At 33.6% G+C, this 20,033-nt stretch overlaps 1 protein-coding gene across 4 annotated transcripts in view; it reads left to right on the top strand.

Moving 5' to 3' along the window:
* Window positions 1-20,033, top strand: part of ERBB4 (erb-b2 receptor tyrosine kinase 4) — a 1,123,927-nt gene that overhangs the window by 415,298 nt on the left and 688,596 nt on the right. For all 4 annotated transcript variants that reach the window (XM_036858278.1, XM_036858280.1, XM_036858279.1 and 1 more), the window contains exon 2: window positions 18,342-18,493. In XM_036858278.1, the coding sequence (XP_036714173.1) occupies window positions 18,342-18,493 (152 nt within the window). The remainder of the gene's footprint in view (window positions 1-18,341; window positions 18,494-20,033) is intronic.

Genomic DNA, 20,033 nt, shown 5'->3' with positions numbered 1-20,033 from the left:
ACACTGAGTCTGCAAAAAACAAAGTAATTCAATAAACAAGAATAAAGACAATTAGCCTGAGACGATTAAGGATGCCACCGCCTCACCACTGCAAATGTGAAGGAACTTTGTCACTGCAGTTTCTCCAATTGAGGGTTACTAGTGAGCTCCAAACAGAAGATGAGAGCAAACTTTACAACATTTTTCAAAGTAACAGGATTTTATTTTAGTGGATGTGATTTTTCTTCTGAGAAGTCTTATATCCTGAAGGAAATTTTCAGTACATAATCCCCAATTTATTTAATTCTGCTTGAGAAGATGCTTCTTTTCTTTCTTTCTCGGATGTTTACAGAGAGATTTTTAGAGTTGTGTACTATGGAAGTTAGAGAGTAGTTTGTGGATTCTTCATTTTTTTAAATCTCTGAACTGCATTCTTTGAGTTTTATCCTGTGTGCTTTAAGAATAATAATTCTCATTTGATGTCCCACAGCTTAGTGCTATTTAGAGGCTCTCTAGATGATTTTGAACATAGAATTTTAGAACTGGCAGTGACCTTAGAGATCATCTTATCTCTAACTCTTAAATGACTCTAGGTTGTCTAATTCCACATATTGTATTATGGAGAAATCCAATTATTTCATAATTATATTATAATTATTGTTTTAAAAGTGTGCAAACAAAAACAAACAGGGCTTTTCTGTACCGACTAATTTTTTCCCCAGATATCCCTTCCTTTTATCCTGTACCTGTATTAGTTTTATCCTATTTTAACTAATGTCCTCTTGACTAGGGATCCTCGGGTTTTGAGGGAGAGTTGGGGTGGAGAAGGGAAGTCTGGCACTATTCTGCAGCTGCAATTCCAAAACTATTGAGAAAGCAAATCTGGGGAAGTTCACAGACTTCACTGCACACACAGAATTGGTGTTTGTGCAATGTTAATTAAAAAACTTTAAATAGAGTGAATGCCTGCAGTAGTTAGGGACCTCTCTGCAAAAAGCCCCCTAGCTGTTCAGAGATAAATAACATAGGGGTCCTTGAGAAGTTTAAGTGTTGCTGGCATTGCTGTGGAATTTCACTGCTTCAGAGCCAACACAGTGCTTTATGCAAGTTAAAGTCCCCAGGCGACACTTGGCCCTCAAGTGTGCTGACTTTTCAAAAAGAAGAAGGAATAGTGCATTATTTTCAAATGAAGAATCATTACTTAGCTAAGAATTGTTTTTTTGTACTTAGTACCATATGCTTCTCGAGTTCTCTTGTCAACAATTTTTGGCACCCGTGTGTTGGCTATTTATTTAATGTTGAGGTTGAAAACAGGGAGCAACAGAAGGCAGAGAATTGAATAAAAAAGAGCAAAGCAGTTCCCAGTCCGTGACTGTTCAGGATAACTAACAGACATGGTGTGCATTAATGGTCATTAAGGAGCCCAGTCTAAAAATATAACTGGCACTAGAATGCATAATTATTTCTTTACCTCAGCTAAATTTTTAGGCTGAAAGCTGGAGATATTGGCCAGAGCTAACTCAAGCAATAATATCAAGATGCCAGGATGATGTGAAGCTACATGAAACCGCAGGCTTCCATCAGCCCTCCTTTATGAGAAAGGCAGCAGGAACGGGGCCCCCTAGTGGGGACACACTAGGAAGCACATATGGGCTACGCCCTTGGGCCATTGGAGAACCAGGGGGAGAACCAGACTCTTTTAAAAAAGCAGATTTTCTTTTTAAGTAGCTACATTTAACTCCATTTAACAGAACTTGAAAAAAAAAATAAGATATTGCTCAGGATCTACTGTCCAATTATATAATCGACTGTTTAGCCAAATGTTCTTAAGTACCCTTGCCAAGTTTCATGCTGTAGTTTTCTTACTGACCACAGAGCATTATGCTTGGGAATCCTTTCCATACAGCTAGACAGTTTCATGAAGCCTTCTATGTAACATGAGGCACTGTGCCATTTGCACATAGCCTGTGAATGGAGAGTCCTATTCTATTTCTGCTCCTGATTAGCTGTTTGATCTTTGTTGAGCACTTTGACTTATCAGTCTCTGTTTTCTCATCTATATGTATAAACTGGACTTGATGATCTCTAAAGATCTTTGTGGTTCTTACATTCTGGTCATTAAAAATAACATGTAGGTTACATGTAAGCTGGGAATTCAGGACAAATTCTAACACTTCAACAACCACTTATCCATTCATCCATTCATCCAATTATTAAATATTTATTGGGTGCCTACTATGGGTCAAACACTTGTAAATGCTATAAATATAGCAGTGAACAAAATAGAGCCCTTGCCCTCACAGAGCTTACATTCTAGATAAAGATATAACATGGTGGGTGGTGATAAGTGATATGAAGTGTAATGATTTAGAACAGTGCTACTCAAAGTGCCATATGTAGACCAATGCCAGTCTGTTGCTGCACCACAGGATAAATTAATAAATTGATAACAAGTATTTAGAACATTTTATAGAAATGTTCAAAGACAAGTAAGATAGTCCTGGTCAGATCTTAGTGAGGAAGTGAAACATCATGAAAGACAATATCAGAAAAATGGCAGGGGTTCAAATTGCATCAGGGCCTTGTAGGTCAGGATAAGGACATTTATTCTGATTGACATGAGAAACTATTGGAGATATTTGAACACAGGAGATAAATGATCTGATATAAGGGTTAAAAATATAAAAATATTTTATATATGATATACAATAAACTAGATCTAAGGAGAAAAGGCAGGGGCATCAAATGAGAGCCTATTACAATATTCAGATAGAGACCGCCTTTCATGAAGTAGGGACAGTCAGTCAGGTGGGGCTGATAGAGTGTCAAGTGGAGCCCACAGACATTCTGCAGGTAGAGCTGACCTGAAGATGTGTGTGTATGTGTGTGTTTGTGTGTGTGTGTGTGTGACTTCGTTAGTGGTTTAAGACAAAAAGGGGTCAGCTGACTAGATTTTTACCCCAGTAACTGGGTGAAAGGAGAACCATTTATTGAGATAAGAAGATGGAGTTGAAGGAAGTTAGAGGGTGGAAGTGGATAAGCCTTCTAACCCTTTCTAGTTGAAAGAAAATAAAAGATTTGGTATTAAAAGTAAAAGTGTTAGAGTAGACTTTCAAGTAAGTGCATGTAGACTATCACCTATAGCACCTACCATGGACTTCTAGTATAATGCATAACTAGTAACAGTATAACTCTGTCGTTCTAAATTTATAGAAGATAATGTGTCCTCAGCATATAAACATTTCAGCTTATTTATTGTACATTTTTGTTTGATTATAACATACTAATGCTAAATACAAATAATTTGAAACAAGTATTTGTAGACATCAACTAACTAGTACTATACTTCTGAATGATAACTACTTATGAAATTGGAACTGATTTTGACTCCTAGCTCTTCCACTAGTTAATTTTCTGGGTATATTATTTAACTTTCTGGGTCTTAGTTTCCTCTTCTGTAAAAAAAGAGATGATGATTATGATGATGATAATAATAGGTACTTAATGTGATTGTGGAGTAAATGATAATGTTATATAAAGCACTTAAAATAATTTCTGGTACTACTAATATGCAGATGGAACAGACTATTAATAGTAATAATAATGTATTTCATATTAATAATTTCATAGTAATATACTTTAAAAATAATATTAGAAGAGATAAATTATCAAAGCAATATTACACAATTATGTATAATATCAAATGGTATGAACTAGAAAACCTAGAGCATATATAAAAACTAGAATGAATATATATGTGTGTGTATATATATATATAATGTATATAAATACACATGTAGATATAGCTATATACACATACACATGCACACTCATACACACACACACAATCATATTTCCTATTCAACTCAGGTGGAAAATTGGTTTACCATTGGACTTTCCTTTATAGATCGCTAGGTAATTCTTTTTTTAAAATTAATTTTTATTTGCGTAAAGTTGATTTACAATGTTATGTTAGTTTCTGCTGTACATCAAAGTGAATCAGTTATACGCATACATATATTCACTCTGTTTTAGATTCTTTTCCCATATAGGTCATTACACAGTAATCAGTAGAGTTCCCTGTGGTATACAGTAGGTTCTTATTAGTTACCTATTTTATATATAGTAGTGTGTATATGTCAATCCCAATCTCCCAATTTATCCCTCCTCCCCACCTTTCCCCCTTGGTAATCATAAATTTGTTTTCTTTCTTTTTTTTTTTAAATTTTTATTGGGGTATAATTGATTTAAAATGTTGTATTAGTTGCAGGTGTACAGCAAAGTGAATCTGTTATACATATACATATATCCACTCTTTTTTAGATTCTTTTCCCATATAGGCCATTACAGAGTATTGAGTAGAGTTTCCTGTGCTATACAGTAGGTCCTTATTAGTTATCTATTTTATATATAGTAGTGTGTATGAGTCAATCCGAATCTTCCAATTTATCCCTCCCCCCTGCCTTACCCCTGATAACCATAAGTTTATTTTCTACATCTGTGACTCTATTTCAGTTTTGTAGATAAGTTCATTTGTAACCTTTTTTTTAGATTCCACATATAAGCAATATGATATTTGTCTTTCTCTGTCTGACTTATTTCACTCAGTATGAGAATCTCTAGGTCCATCCACGCTGATGCAAATGGCATTATTTCGTTCTTTTTTATGGCTGAATAATATTCTATTGTATATATGTACCACATCTTCTTTATCCATTCCTCTGTCGATGGACACAGGTTGCTTCCATGTGCTGGCTATTGTAAATAGTGCTGCAATGAACATTGGGGTGCATGTATCTTTTCGAATTATGGTTTTCTCTGGATATATGCCCAGGAGTGGGATTGCTGGATCACATGGTAGCTCTATTTTTAGTTTTTTCAGGTAACTCTTATATTCTATCTTTAGAATAATATATTTTTCTACTTTTCTTTCAGATGATTTAAAATACAATTTCTCAATAGTTTATATTAAAATCAAGATAATGTTTTTATATAAAATGCTAATGTTTTATAAAATTCCAAGATTATCAAAAGTGTTAATAGTAACTGGAATTAGTATACACATTCCCATAAAAGAAATGGCAAAACATAGAGTAAATATCTTATCTTTTCAAAAATTAAATATATATATATATCCTTCCTGAAATAAAATTCACTTTTTACATACAAAAATGCTTTATAGAATTTATAAATTTAGAAATTACAGGTAAATGGAAAAGGAAAATAGGTGTCATCTGGGAATCTTCTAATCAGAGAGAAAACATTTTTACCATATTTTATTTCCTTCCCAATGAATATGTTTATACACATAAGCATATACATGCTCCCATATATTCTTAAAAAGTATCTTTGAAAAATAATTGATTTTATTGAGGGATTTTATTTTATGTTTTTGAAATCATAACAATAAAAATTACACAATTACATGAGACTGTCCCTCAAAAAAGTAATGCATTTTAAAATCAAATTCTATAGTTATTATTTGATTTGCATTGCTTTCTTTACAAGGTCTAGTCAGGTGGCAAATACATTTGAAAACTGAACATTTGCAAAGAATGTAACAGAGAATCTATTCTATTTTATCCTGGCAGAAAGTGTCAGTAGAAATCTGAAGTCTGTAATAAAAGATACTTGTTTGTAAAACTTACCCTAAAATACATATTATTTTTGTGTCAGGAATTAAAAATGAATCATGCTCAGAAAAGGCATTCTTCAAATTTTAAAAATTTATCAAATTTGTGCTGTGCTGTGATAGGATTAAAAATAGTAGTATTTATTCCCATTCCACCTGTATCTCTAAGTAAACAGTAAGTAATTTAGTTTAAATTTTTAATTTATCTTCTAGATAATTTTTTTGTACATATGAACCTTGCCAGATATGAATATAAATACTTTTATTTTTATAATATAGAGCAATTATGTTTATTTGCACAGGCTCTCAAAAATTCACATTAAAATAAAATGACAATGCAAGTATTAAATGATTTTAAACCTTTAATTCAAGTCTTTTTTTCTTGTTACCAGCCTGTTTTATATTATCAAAGGAAATCATAGATTATTGTTTACTTTTAAAATTGAACCTGATGCTATAGAACTCCTATGGCTTAGTGTTGAATGTGTTGTTTTTGATACCTGTATTACTGACTTGTCTTAGGTAAACTAAGGAACTTGTAACACATTTTGGCATTTACTCCTTTGTTATCATTACCTAAAACTTTTGACAAAACCATAACAAGGAAAAGTTCAAATATGTTACCACTATGTAGTAAATATTGTATCCTTATATATATATATATTTTTTTTTAAATAAATTTATTTATTTTATTTATTTAATTTTTGGCTGTGTTGGGTCTTCGTTGCTGTGCACGGGCTTTCTCTAGTTGCGGTGAGCAGGGGCTACTCTTTGTTGTGGTGTGTGGGCTTCTCATTGCAGTGGCTTCTCTTGTTGCGGAGCACAGGCTCTAGGTGCACAAGCTGCAGTAGTTGTGGCTCACGGGCTCTAGAGCGCAGGCTCAGTAGTTGTGGCACACGGGCTTAGTTGCTCCGTGGCATGTGGGATCTTCCTGGACCAGGGCTCGAATCCTTGTCCCCTGCATTAGCAGGTGGATTCTTAACCACTGCGCCACCAGGGAAGCCCCCTTATATATATTTTTAAGTATTTCTCTTAAATGTAAAAGACATTTCTAAAGTCATGTCCAATAATAATAAAAAAGTTGTTAAACATCACCTTGGTTTTTAGATGTTATATTGAATGATGCATATTCCATTAGAAAGTTGAACTTTTACATTCAATTTCTTATTAAAGATTTTAACTGCTGCTTCATTATAATAAAGCCTCCAAATAAGATATCAGATCTTCTTAAAAACTTTTATTTTATTTTTCCAACTCTATTGAGATATAATGGCATATAATATTGGATAAATTTAAGGTGTACAACGTGTGACTTTTATACACTTATATATTGCAAAGTGATTACCACTATAATGTTAGCTAGCACCACCATCACATCACATGATTATAATTTCTTTTTTGTGGTGAGAACATTGAAGGTCTATTCTCTTAGGAACTGTCAAGTATGTAATAGAGTATTGTTAATTATAATCATCATGCTGTACATTAGATCCCCAGAATTTATTCATTTTATAACTGGAGATTTGTATCATTTTATCAACATCTCCCCATTTCTCTCACCCCTGAGACCCTGGTGACCAAGACTCTCTGTTTCAGAAAACAATATGGAAATTTCTCAAAAACTTAAAAATAGAACTACCATGTGATCCAGCAATCCTACTTTGGGGTAAATATCCAAAGGAAATGAAAATAGGATCTCAAAGAATATCAGATCTTTAAATCCAAAGATTAGTGAAACTTTCATGGGAAAACATTCCAAATTAAATGACTGTCCATGTAGTATCTGATGCCCTGTTAACTAACCCATGAGATCATGGAATGAGTAGGGAAGTTGCCAGTAATATTAGTAGTGTAATGTCTTGGTAATATCTCAAAACTATGGTAACAAATACCTGAAATAAATAAAATGAAAGAAAAAAATTAAAAACCCACAAGTTCAATCATAGAGTAATTAAGTCATCAGGCTTAAATGGAATATATTTTAGTTATCAAAAATATGTCTATCTTGTCTGTGTCAGAACAATTACTCTTTGCCCTCTTTGACAAGTGAATGAGGACCTAGGCAGAGATATGCACAAACCTGGCTGACTGAATAAAATATTTGTAAGGTGTGGTGTTTCTTCAGATGTAGTTGCTACTGAGTATATTAGTAATATCATTTACTACTGTTACAGCCCTCCCAGAAAATTGTTTCTCACAAGTGATGTCCACCTTTTTTAAAATACTTCTAAGTGGAAAAAAAATCCCACAGACTGCCACTTTAATTACAGTGAATGGTAAAGGTCTCACAGTGATAAGTCATTACAAACAGACTGGTCTTTATTACATGCAAAGTGGTGGTTGAAAGCATGATAATCTAGGGAAGAAAGATGGTCGCTAATGTTTACATACTTAGCTCCCACTGGCATTTTACCAGGTTGGAGGTTGGCACTGTCCCTCTTAATCTGAGCGAGTGCATCCAGATTCACAGCAAGACCTCAAGGAGAACCAGATGATGGGGCAGATGGCAGATGACTAATTTGGCAAGTCTTGATGAGTGGAAATTGTTTGCTTTAATTGCTTGTCAAGTCCAGTACCTACATTAAAGTTAAGGACCTAGCACTTCCACAGAAAAGGAAATACTACAAAGTAAATAAGAAGGACTCTTTGCGTGGGGAAAGGGAAGGGGGTGTGAAGAATGACAAAAAGGGCAGGGAGGGAATTATGACAAGATAGTGGTAAGGGGAATATTATTTCATCTAAGAATAGATGACAGAAATGTAATTTCTAAATCTGTAAAGTCTTTCTATTATGTTTTGCAGCTTTCAACATAGGAATTTTTTGAGATATAATTTAAGAAAAATATAAAATATGTAAATGCAGAGAACCAATAAAGAACAGGAACTAAAATTTATATTCAAGCAGTTACAAGTCAGTTTTTGATGACCCATATAATGCATTTAAAATAATTTTTAATGATTTTAATTTTACTAAGCTTATCTTTGAAATACTAAATAAACAATACAAGTATAACCTATTATATTGGGAAGACTAGATTAGAGTAGACCACTCACAAAACATATTGATGAACAGGAGATAATCATGTGCGATATTTACATCTATCATTTTTTGGTAGTCTTCAATGATGAGCTTTTTTCCTTTTGCAATATAATTTAGCAGTTTAAGCATCGTTGAGGGCATTTAGGGACTGTTGTAAGTAAACAATAGACGTAAAATACAGCTCAATTAAATTTTAGATGGAGCAGCACATAGCAGTATATATATTGTCTATGGACTTGCCTTTCATCAGCCTGTATTATAGAATGCCTATGTCTTCCCTAGCTACAGCTCTATTAGTGAAGGTCTGTGATGCCAGATGCCCTTTTCACTTGGCTCAAGAATCCTTTAGAAAGTGATTTAGTTGATTTCAGCAGATTCCTGTTTTGTCACTTTGGGAGTCAATAAAAGAGTGGTAGAAGATAAAGATTCAGAGAATACACTATAGGGTCACTTATTTTTTTAAAAAAGATACTGATTTTTAGATTGAAAATATTTTATTTACAGTTTTATGTAATGTAAATTATAAACCAAATTTCCTACTTGATGTTAATATTTTTCTTTAATATTTTTAGAGTTAATTATATAGAGTGCAAATTTTATAAAATATAAACCCACTTCCATTATTTATCACTTTGTGTGTGATGACATCTGGTACAAATATTTCTAAATCATTGATAGATATTTTTTAATATTAAAAAAACAGTACAAATAAAAACAATAAATCTAGAAGTATATTAATGTTATAATGCATGATTACTAAGTGTGGTTCATTCCAGGAATATAAGAATGGTTCAGTATTTGGAACTCATTAATAATTTCAAAATTAGTGCAAATTTAATTAGCATTAATTGACAGCAAAAAATAACAACATTCAACATTCAAATCTGAAATAAAAACCTGGTAAAGCCAGACCCTGGAACATATAACATAACAAAATATATGCCGAGCCAAGGAAAACATTTCTGTAAAGATCAGAACAGAGATAGAATTGACAACTATGCTTATTAATTGAAAAAAATTATCCTAGAAAGTCTAAGTAGTACCAGCCAAAAAAACAAAATAAAATAACATGATTGAAGACTAGATAAATCAAGAACCTCAATGAAGGAAACTAATTAGAAATTACAAGGATTTAGCAATGTAGCCAAGTTTTGAGGGGGGAAAAAAATACCAGAGTCATCAAGAGTTTTAAAAATATGTAATAATAATAAGCAATTCAAAAATGTAACTAAAATTATTCAAAGATGACAAGCATAAAATGCCTAAGAACAAATATATTAAGAATGTTTTGTGATTTATATAAAGGGGCATATTTAACTCTGTTAAACGTACAAGCCAACTTGTGTGTGTGTGTGTTTTAATTTACATACAGTAAAACTGACTTTTTTTGGTGTACAGTTCTCTGAGTTTTAACCCAGAGTTAAAACTGGGTTACATATAGTACATGTATACTATGTAATCACCACCACAGTCAGTATGCAGAAGAATTCTGCCATCTCCTAAGTTCCCCTCATGATCTTTCAGTCAAACCCTCTCTCTCAGATACCCATCTTCTGGCAACCACTAATTTGTTCTCCATCCTTTGTAGTTTTGTCTTTCTCCAAAATGTCATACCAATGGAATCGTATAGTATGTAACCTTTTGAGCCTGCTTCTTTCAGTCAGCATAATGCCTTTGGGAATTTTCCATGTTGATATAGCAATCATCTGTTCATTTTTATTGCTGACTAGATATTCATGAAATAGATATACCATAGTTTGTTAGCATTCAGCCATTGAAGGACATTTGGGTTGTTTCCAATTTTTGGTGAATTTGAGTGGAGTTCTGATAAACACTCATGTACACATTTTTATGTGAACATAATTTTCATTTATCTAGGGATGTACTTATAAATGGGATTGCTGGATAATTTGATAAGTGTTTAACTTTATAACTTTATATGATGTTGCCACAGTGTGACCTCCTCAAAAGCACCCACTGAATGCAACTCATTACTTAGTGTAGAGTAGGTTTTATTTTATTTTATTTTTTATCATTTAAAAAAAATTTTATTTTATATTGGAGCACATTTGATTAGCAATGCTGTGTTAGCTTCAGGTGTACAGCAAAATGATTTAGTTATACATATACATGTATCTATTCTTTTTCAAATTCTTTTCCCATTTAGGTTATTATAGAATATTGAGCAGCGTTCCCTGTGCTATACAGTACAGGTCCTTGTTGTTTATCTATTTTAAATATAGCGGTGTGTGCATGTCAATCCCAAACTCCCAATCTATCCCTCGTCCCCCACGCTTCCCTCCGATAACTATGTTTGTTCTCTAAGTCTGAGGCTGTTTCTGTTTTGTAAATAAGTTCATTTGCATCACTTTTTTTCTTAGATTCCACATATAAGTGATGTCATATGATATTTGTCTTTCTCTGTCTGACTTCATTTAGTATGATAATCTCCTGGTCCATCCATGTTGCTGCAAATGGCATTATTTCATTTTTAATGGCTGAGTGATATTCCATTGTATATATGTACCACATCTTCTTTATCCAATCATTCTGTCAATGGACATTTAGGTTGCTTCCATGTCTTGACTATTGAAAACAACACTGCAATGGATATTGGGGTGCCTGTATCCTATCAGACCATGTTTTTCTCTGGCTATATGCCCAGGACTGGGATTACTAGTTCATATGTTAGCTCTGTTTTTAGTTTCTTAAGGAACCTCCATACTGTTCTCCATAGTGGCTGTACCAATTTACATTCTCAACAGTGTAGAGTAGGTTTTAAATAAGTATTTTAGAAATGAATTCAATCACAGAATTTTCGAGCTGGAAGGAAACATAAAGAAAAGAGAAAATTGGACCCAATGAGAAGAAAAGAATTGTCCCAATTTACACAGCTAGAAAATGTTGGAGCAATGGCATCCTGACCTTCACTGCCCTTGCCCAGTGCTCATTCCACATAACTCCAAGTAACGAAGTGACTTGCTCAAGTTCATTCAGCTCTTAAAAATAGAAGGACCAGCATTTGATACTGGCTTAATTATTTCTCCAAGGTCCATTTTACTTATTCAACAGGTATTGACTGAGAGTCTGCTATGTGTCTTCTCTTTAGGTGTTGAGCAGAGAAGGGCCTCTGACGACGGAGCTTGCATTCTAATGTAGAGACATATAATAAACAAGTAAACAAGCAAGTGTATAATATAATTTCAGATAGCAGTAAAACAAAAATAAAGAAGGCAAAGAAGACAGAGCATGATGAATGGGAACCTGGTATCTATTTTAGATAAGATAGTCAGAGAAGGCTTTTCTGAAAGAGTGACATTTGAGCAAAGATCTGAATATACGTTCTACAGGCTATGGTAAGAAGTTTGGATTTTATAATAAATGTGATTAGAAGCCAAGGTTTGTTTTCAGTGATGGAGTGATGTGAATGATTCATGTTTTTAGAAAGATCACTCTGGCCTCTGTGCAAAGAATTAACAGGGGCAAGTAGGGAAAGTAAGAAGTTAGTTAAGAGGCTGCTTTCAAAGTCCAGGGTAGATATAGCCTTGGTGGCTTGGATTAAATGGCTATAGTAGAGGAAGTAGCAAATTTGGCCCCATTTCAGTATATATGTTGAACATAGAGCTGCAAAACTTCTTTGTGTAACTATAATAGCACTCAGTAGTCACTGAAAATGTATGCTACTTCTGATATTCTCTTTAATTATTTTATATTTTTTAATGATTTTTAAATGCCCAACAATGTACATTAAACTAAAGCATATTTATTATGGTAACATTTCTGAAAGAGAAAGTACTTAGTGTTAAATCAGATTAAAAAAATTAGAGAACTTTTATCAGGTTACCAAATATTTTTTATGCAGACAGTCCCTGAATGGCGCATACACAATATATACATAACTTACATATACTGCTTGCTGCTTTCCTTACTATGTGCCATGTACAACTTCATGAGCCCTTACAAAAGACCTTGGGCATTTTAATCAATATACATTTTTTCATGATACTAGGTCAACAGTAGATGCTAAATAAATAATTATTCATTTCTTAATATCTCACATAGGCATTTGATTTGAAAGTCAGGCAATATTTTGATTTAATTTTTTTTCCCTCTTTTCATCTTGAGTAAGCAAATGGAGTGCTGGTTTCCACAGCCATAAGCGTGGAGGCACTAATTGATTTTTAGTATTAATATGGATATTGCTAATGTTTCTTCTTTGTGCTTCTAATATATTTGCCCCATGAATAAATGAATAATTTTGTTAACCAACCTTTTTATATTGCTACAAACTCCTAATTATAGTCTTAATTTTTTACTGAATGAGGATCATGTAGTTCACTCACTGTTGGATATAAATCTTAAGACTAAAAAGCCCATGTTTGCAACTATAGCTGCATTTGTGATGGAATCAATACCAAATAGAATAATTGGTGATTTTATTAAGGCCTCACATATAGCTTTACTCCTGGAGTTACAGTTGAAATGAAAACTCTAGGGAGTACATGTAAATTCGGGATTTCTGAAGCTTGATTATTGTAAGCTTATAGTTTAAGGACTTTATAATAGTGTTGGCAAAGGGGGCTGAATTTTGTTAAACTTGTTTTGGCTGGTGAAAAAGATTTTTCAATTCTGTCTGATAAACAGCTTTGTGAAATCAATGAAACTTGATGGTTTAAGCATTGTCTTGTATACATTGCCTGATTGTAAAATCGATTGACAAATGGAAGTTGCGAGGCATTCAGTGAAGGCTTCATGAAGAGAAATACAAATGATTTTTATGCATCTATCCAAACTAGTTCTTTTAAAATCAAGCCCGTCTTTCAAGATGAAAGTTATGAGGAATATTATACTCATTATAGATAGCTTGACTCAAACATAAATATAAAGGAAAGTCTCACTGAGACAAAAATATTTCCTAACTGGAACCATGTATAGTAAAAACTCCAAAAATCAGAATGTTTGGAGAATAGAGTATTCTGATTATTTAGAATTTGTTTACTGTATGATTTTTTGTTGTTACTGAAAGGTATTTTTAAATATACTTATTCCAATTTTCTGTTTTCATATGGTATATAAAAATACAGCTGATCATTTATTGAACATGGGAACTTTTCTGAATTGAGGGTTATTTTCTGAATACAAGTTATAATTGTTTTTATGGCAATTAACATTATTAAATAACTCATTTGGTTATTACTACCCTTTGAGGGCAGTATTGTTACCCCATTTGAAAGATGAAGTAGCTAAGGGTTAGAGAGGGAGAGTCATCTGTCCCTGGGTACACGGTTACCCAAAAGATGGAGACCAGATTAGAATCCGGGTCAGTCCTAATTCTTAACAACTCAGCTAAGTTCCTGTGTGCGCAGAACCAGTGGGAAATGCAGATACTTGCTCAAAGGTTCTGCAATGTGGAACCTCCCGGACAGGCGTCCTCTTACCCCTGTCTGGGATCTCAGAGGTCCCCATTCTTTGCCAGTTCCTGCAAACACTCAGTGTCTTCCAGAGGCGTGGCTAATCAGTTAACTCAGTCATACCCATTCACTTTATGGGGCACCTACTATACACCAGACTTTAGAGAGAAAGGCATGGTCTCTGCCCTCAAGGAGCTGCAGGCCACCTCACCACGTGACTGGAAACCACGCCCCCTCCTTGGCTACCAGCAAATGAGCACAGATGGGCCACTTACCGAGAGAGCACTGCTGAGTCCCATCAGTTGAGAAATTGCAGAATTCAGTGAGAAGTCCTCTGTGAAATGGGCAGTCACCTATTGGTAAAAGTTAAATTATTCACTTTGTTCAAATTTCCTTTAAGCTTTCCACAGAAAAATTGAATTACCCAAAAAATGTGAAACTAAATGCATGCAATAAAAGATATTTATAAATGTAAAAAAAAAAAACTTTCTTGCAAAGCACTATGCTATACAGCTCAGCAGATACAAAATGATGATTAATATATTGCATCTGTCCTCAAAGAGTTTATAGCCTTTGTAGGTCTCTTATATAACAGATTATTGTAATAATAATTAATAATAACAATTTAATATTATATATTTTCATATATGCAGAATGAGAAGCATGAAAAAATGCATAGGCATTACAGTTATATTGATAGATTTTCTCCCAAAATTTGTTTAAGCTTTTATAGAAAAGGTCAGAATACACTAAATATTTTAGAAATCTTTTCATTTAGATGTTTACATATTGATTTTTATATATTGATATTAAAGTGTGGGTTTTATTTCCGACTGAAAGAAACTTGTACAACATAAATGATACATAAATTGCAAGGTGGCATTATATACATTTTAGAAATGGTGAGCAAGCTTCTTAGTCGATGCTTAATTACCCCCATCAGTAGTTGCATTAAAATATAAGCTTGTCCTCCTTGGAATTTAAAATAATTGAAACCTATATTTCATAAACCCATATAATAGTACCTTTTCTCAGCAGACATTTTACAAGTTATAAAGCTGCTGTGAGCAATAAAAATACAGATTGTGGATCAGGAGTGTTTTTTAGAGTCTCTACAGTTTATTTTAAAAAAAAAGTGGGACTTTGATCTTGATGGAGAAGGATCATATACCGGAATCAATTGCTTCTTGTTCTCCTGCTTATGTTGAGTATTACTGTACTTATCAATAGAAGTTTATTTTTTTCATAATGTTTGTTAGCTTTAGTAATAAGGGAAACTTCCACAGAACCAGTAAAATTTTCAGATGATCAAGAATGATTTGGTAGTTTTATTACGATTGGAATAAATTCAGTTAAACAACAAGACAGAATAGTTAAAATTACTTAAGGTCAGAAGCATATAACTTAATTTGAGTTTAATCCTTCCTACGTATATTTTAGCAGCCAGGACCAAAATTCACTATTATCTTGATGTTAATGATAATAAACATGATTAATAAACATGTAAACAGGTTTGTTTGAAAATCCTGGTTCCTTTAGCTCATTTCTCAGCCGGTCTCTAGAGTGTGTCTCATTCTTATGCTCCAAGATGGCGGTTCAAGTTTTAACCATCACATCTCCATTCCAGGCGGCAGATTGGAGGAAGGTGTGGGGAAAAAAGGAGTCAAAGTTAGGCTCCAACCATGCTTTAAATAAAGTTCTGGGAAAGTGTCATACAACATGTTAGAACTTAGTCCCTTGCAAAGTTTACCTCCAAGAGGAGCAGAGAAATGTAATCTTTATTTGGGGTGGCCACAAGCCCAGCTAAAATTGTGCAGTCTGTTACTGTGAAGGAAGAAGAGAATGGATATTGAGGATTCTAGAAGTCTTTGTATCCATCCTTATCACTACAAAAAGTACATTCTCAAGGGCAACAAATGAGTTCCAGCATGGTGTATGAGGACTCTGACATTCAGAAGGGAGAATGGGGAGAGTAACTTCAAGGTGATAAACTAATCGAACCCTGGAGTGTGGAAGTGATTTTTAATGTTTCTTTAAATGTGAGATTTCAGGTAGAAATAGTCTGAAGATTGTATATCCTAGGGCATCTTTAACAAAGTACCACGGTCTAGGTGGCTTAAAACAATAATAATTTATTCTTTCACAGTTCTGGAGGCTAAAAGTCTAGTATCAAGGTGTCAGTAAGGTCAAGCTCCCTCTGAGACTCACGGTAGAATCTTTCCTTGCCTCTTCCTAGCTTCTGGTGTTGGGCATCAATTGCTGGCATCCCTTGGTTTGTAGCTGCATCACTCCCATCTTTACCTCTGTGGTCACATGGCTTTCCCCCTGTGCGTCTTGATGTTCACAGGGTGTTTTCCTCTTAGAGGGACATTGAATATGTTGGGTTAGAGCCTATTCTAACGTACTCATCCTACCTTAATTTCATAAACCATATTTCCAAACAAGGTCACATTCACAGGTGCCAGGGGTTAGGACTTCAATATATCTCTTAGAGGGACACAATTCCACTTATAAAAGAGTATTTCTAGAAAATATTCTGTTTGATGTGGTTTAGAAATCCAGACAAGAAGAGTTTGTGTTTTATTTTTGTTTTTATAATGAACTTCCACTATGGTTAGAGGTCTATGTTATTCTTGAAGACTTTTAGATCCAGATTTTTGTTATTTTTGATGTGTCAGTAGGCAAAAACAGGCTATATGGTGGCCCTAATTATTTAGAATATACCAATCTAGATTTTTTTTTCCTTTCTGTATTGAAACTTATCCCCTTGAGCACCACATCAAGCCTCATGTATTCTTTGTCATTCCTGTGGAGATGACACACAAATGTATATTTGACATCATTACTAAGCTCTTTTTCTAGTGTCTTCAGTGTTTACTGCATATATCTTGTCTTAAGTTTGGTGTATACCATGTAACGTACTCAAAGATGTTTCATTCACAATTCATTTTTTTAACTTTACACACTTATTACAAGATTCATAATAGAGTTTTTTCAGTCTATTGAAGATTAGAATTGGTGCATTAAATGGTAGAGTTGGTGCATTAAATTGTTCAGGTAGCTATGCAAACCATGAGAAGTAATAACTAAAACTCTGACTTCTGGAAGACAGGAAAGATACATACACACACAACCTAAAAAACACAGATGTGTGTATACTCATGAGCTTATATATAAACATTCAAAATCCACCCCCCAAAGATGGCAGATTGAGAACATTTATTAACAATCTATTTTACCTCAGAACACTAATGAATACACAATGACCCAGTTGATATTGATAAAAATTTATAATTCAGTACATATTCTGTTTGTAGTGTATGTTTATAAATGTTTCAATCTAAGTTGTTTAATATTTGTATTTTAAAAGGTAGCATTTTTGAGGGCTTAAAGCGTAAGTTTTAATTCTGTAGAAAATTTACTGACTAAGATCAGATTACTTTGCAATACAAACATATTTTTTAAATAAAATTGTTACTTTTATCATCTTTCGATTTTGATTTACTTCCGTAGGTAGAAAATAGAGTAAATTATAAATTTGAAAGAAAATCTTGTTTGAGTGAAATTAAATGTATTTACATGCTTTATATGCCCACAGAAAATGTGATTATTTTAAGTTTATCTCCTTGCTATATGTTTCTGTGGAACCCATGCTTTCTTACTCTCTGTGGTTAGTACATACATTTTATGAATGTAAATGTATGATGTCACTTATATGTGGAATCTAAAGAAGCTGAACTCATAGAAACAAAGAGAAGAATGGTGGTTACCAGGGACTTGGGGATGAGGAAATGAGGAGATTTTTGTCAAAAAGTACTAACTTCCAGTTATAAGATGAATAAGTTTGGGGGTCTAATGTGTAACACGGTGATTACAGTTAACAGTACTGTATTATATACTTGAAAGTTGCTGGGAGAGTAAATCTTAAATGTTCTTACCACACACACACACATACACAACAATGGTAATCAGGTGACATGATGGTGATGTTCGCTAATGCTATGGTGGTAATCATTTTGCAATATATAAGTGTATCAAAACCGCATGCGTACACCTTAAACTTACGTAATGTTATATGTCAATTATAATTCAGTAAAGCTGGAAAAAATAAAAGTGAAGATATTTATCAGTGTTTGGGTTATGGGTCTTAATAACATTCAAAATATTTTAATTCAGGGAATTGGAGTAGATTGTTGTGGAAGAGAGTTGAGGGAAATATTGTCATGGTGCATGTCATATAAAGTTTACATAACTTCCCATGTTTCTTCTTGTCTTGGCAGTGTGCGCAGGAACAGAGAATAAGTTGAGCTCTCTCTCTGACCTGGAACAGCAGTACCGAGCCTTGCGCAAATATTATGAGAACTGTGAGGTAGTCATGGGCAACCTGGAGATAACCAGCATCGAGCACAACCGGGACCTCTCTTTTCTGCGGGTAAGGCTGTCTCTTTGTCCTCTTTCTTTGTAAATGCACAGTGGTGTCACAATGCATAAAGACAGACCAGCTTCTTGTACCTGATGTTTATGTTCGTCTGCCCTGCCTGGCAGTGTTCATGACGGTAGACATGTAGAAGAGAAGAGATGCCAAGGCACACCCAGGAAAAGAAAAAGAGTACCAATGGCATCATGATTGACACCCTAGTTTAGAACAGTTACTGTTGCCCTAAGATTGATAGAAGATTCTGTCAGGGTGTGGGACATGACTTCTAGCAAGTGTGTCTTTTTCTGAATGGCAGGCAAGAGGAAAACTTTAGGCTGTGGGCTAGGAGCATCAGAGGGCCAATCAGATAAGAGTTGGTAACTTTAGCTAGTAATCTCCTTCTCTGCCCCATTCTGTCACTTTGGAAATTTTAAACTATTTCATATTACCATAATGAGAGTAATACTGTTAACTTTAGAAGGAAAATGACATCTGTTTTTGAAAACCAACAAATTATTTAGAGTCGTAGGAAATCACAAGTACTAATATAAGTTGATATATGCATGCACACAAATGCACACGTGCATATATGAAGTTACCCAGAGACGAGTCCTTTTACAGACTTGTTTTTGGGGCTCTCATTTATCCTTATTCTGTTAAACCTGTTATTAGTACTTAATGCCTACAGTTTCTTAAGTTTTGCTTCATCCGGAACAGGTATAGGAAAATCCGAACTTCAAAGAGACTTTGACGAAGTGAGATGAGGATGCAGTGTTTTGTATAACTAATAATTTATTCTTCATAAAAGAATTAATAAGATTATTTTAAATAATAGCATCCCTAGAATATATGCAATCTTATTTTCAGTCTTATTTACACACTTCTCAGGAGCACTGTCTTATATAAATAAAGACATAAATAATGTTTTGAATACTGATAACAGTAAACTATTTAGTAGATAGTAAATTAGAGAACTATGATAATTTTAATCATTCCATACTTAGATAAGAAGTAAAAAACAGTCATTTTGAAATACTTTGAATGTAATAAAAATGTCTAGAAGTGATAACAACCTCAGAAAATGTACCACCTCAAAACTTAAATAACACTATGAGACATGATATCTGCTTTTAAAATGACTGTCATACTAGTATTGACATAGGGAATTTCCGTATCAAGGTGTTTCCATATAGTATTGTTTGGCTGATAGAACTCTAATTCTACAAGTTATGTAGCTTGTATTAACTATGGTGTTTAATTATGACATCTTTGTTTATCAAGAGTAGATAGTAAAAATTTATCTGAAGCCTTGAGTGAGAAGACCTAAAAAGAACTTAGCACTTTTTTTTTTTTTCTATTTTGGACTACCGTTTCAAGAAATGAACACATACAAGCTATCCTAGAACAACCTCTTCATAGCAGTGCATCTGAGTATTAGTTATTAAAATTTGCTTGCAAGATTCTAACGTGTCTTGATTATTTTCAGATAGAATTTATTCTTCAAAATCAAAATAAAAACTTGATGGTATATGAGCTGATTTGTAGATTTAGTTAG

The sequence above is a fragment of the Balaenoptera musculus genome, chromosome 7 (assembly GCF_009873245.2).
Source record: "Balaenoptera musculus isolate JJ_BM4_2016_0621 chromosome 7, mBalMus1.pri.v3, whole genome shotgun sequence".
In the NCBI taxonomy this organism is placed as follows: Eukaryota; Metazoa; Chordata; class Mammalia; order Artiodactyla; family Balaenopteridae; genus Balaenoptera; species Balaenoptera musculus.
Note: the sequence above shows the minus strand (reverse complement) of the source record. Positions and strands in the feature narration are given on the sequence as shown.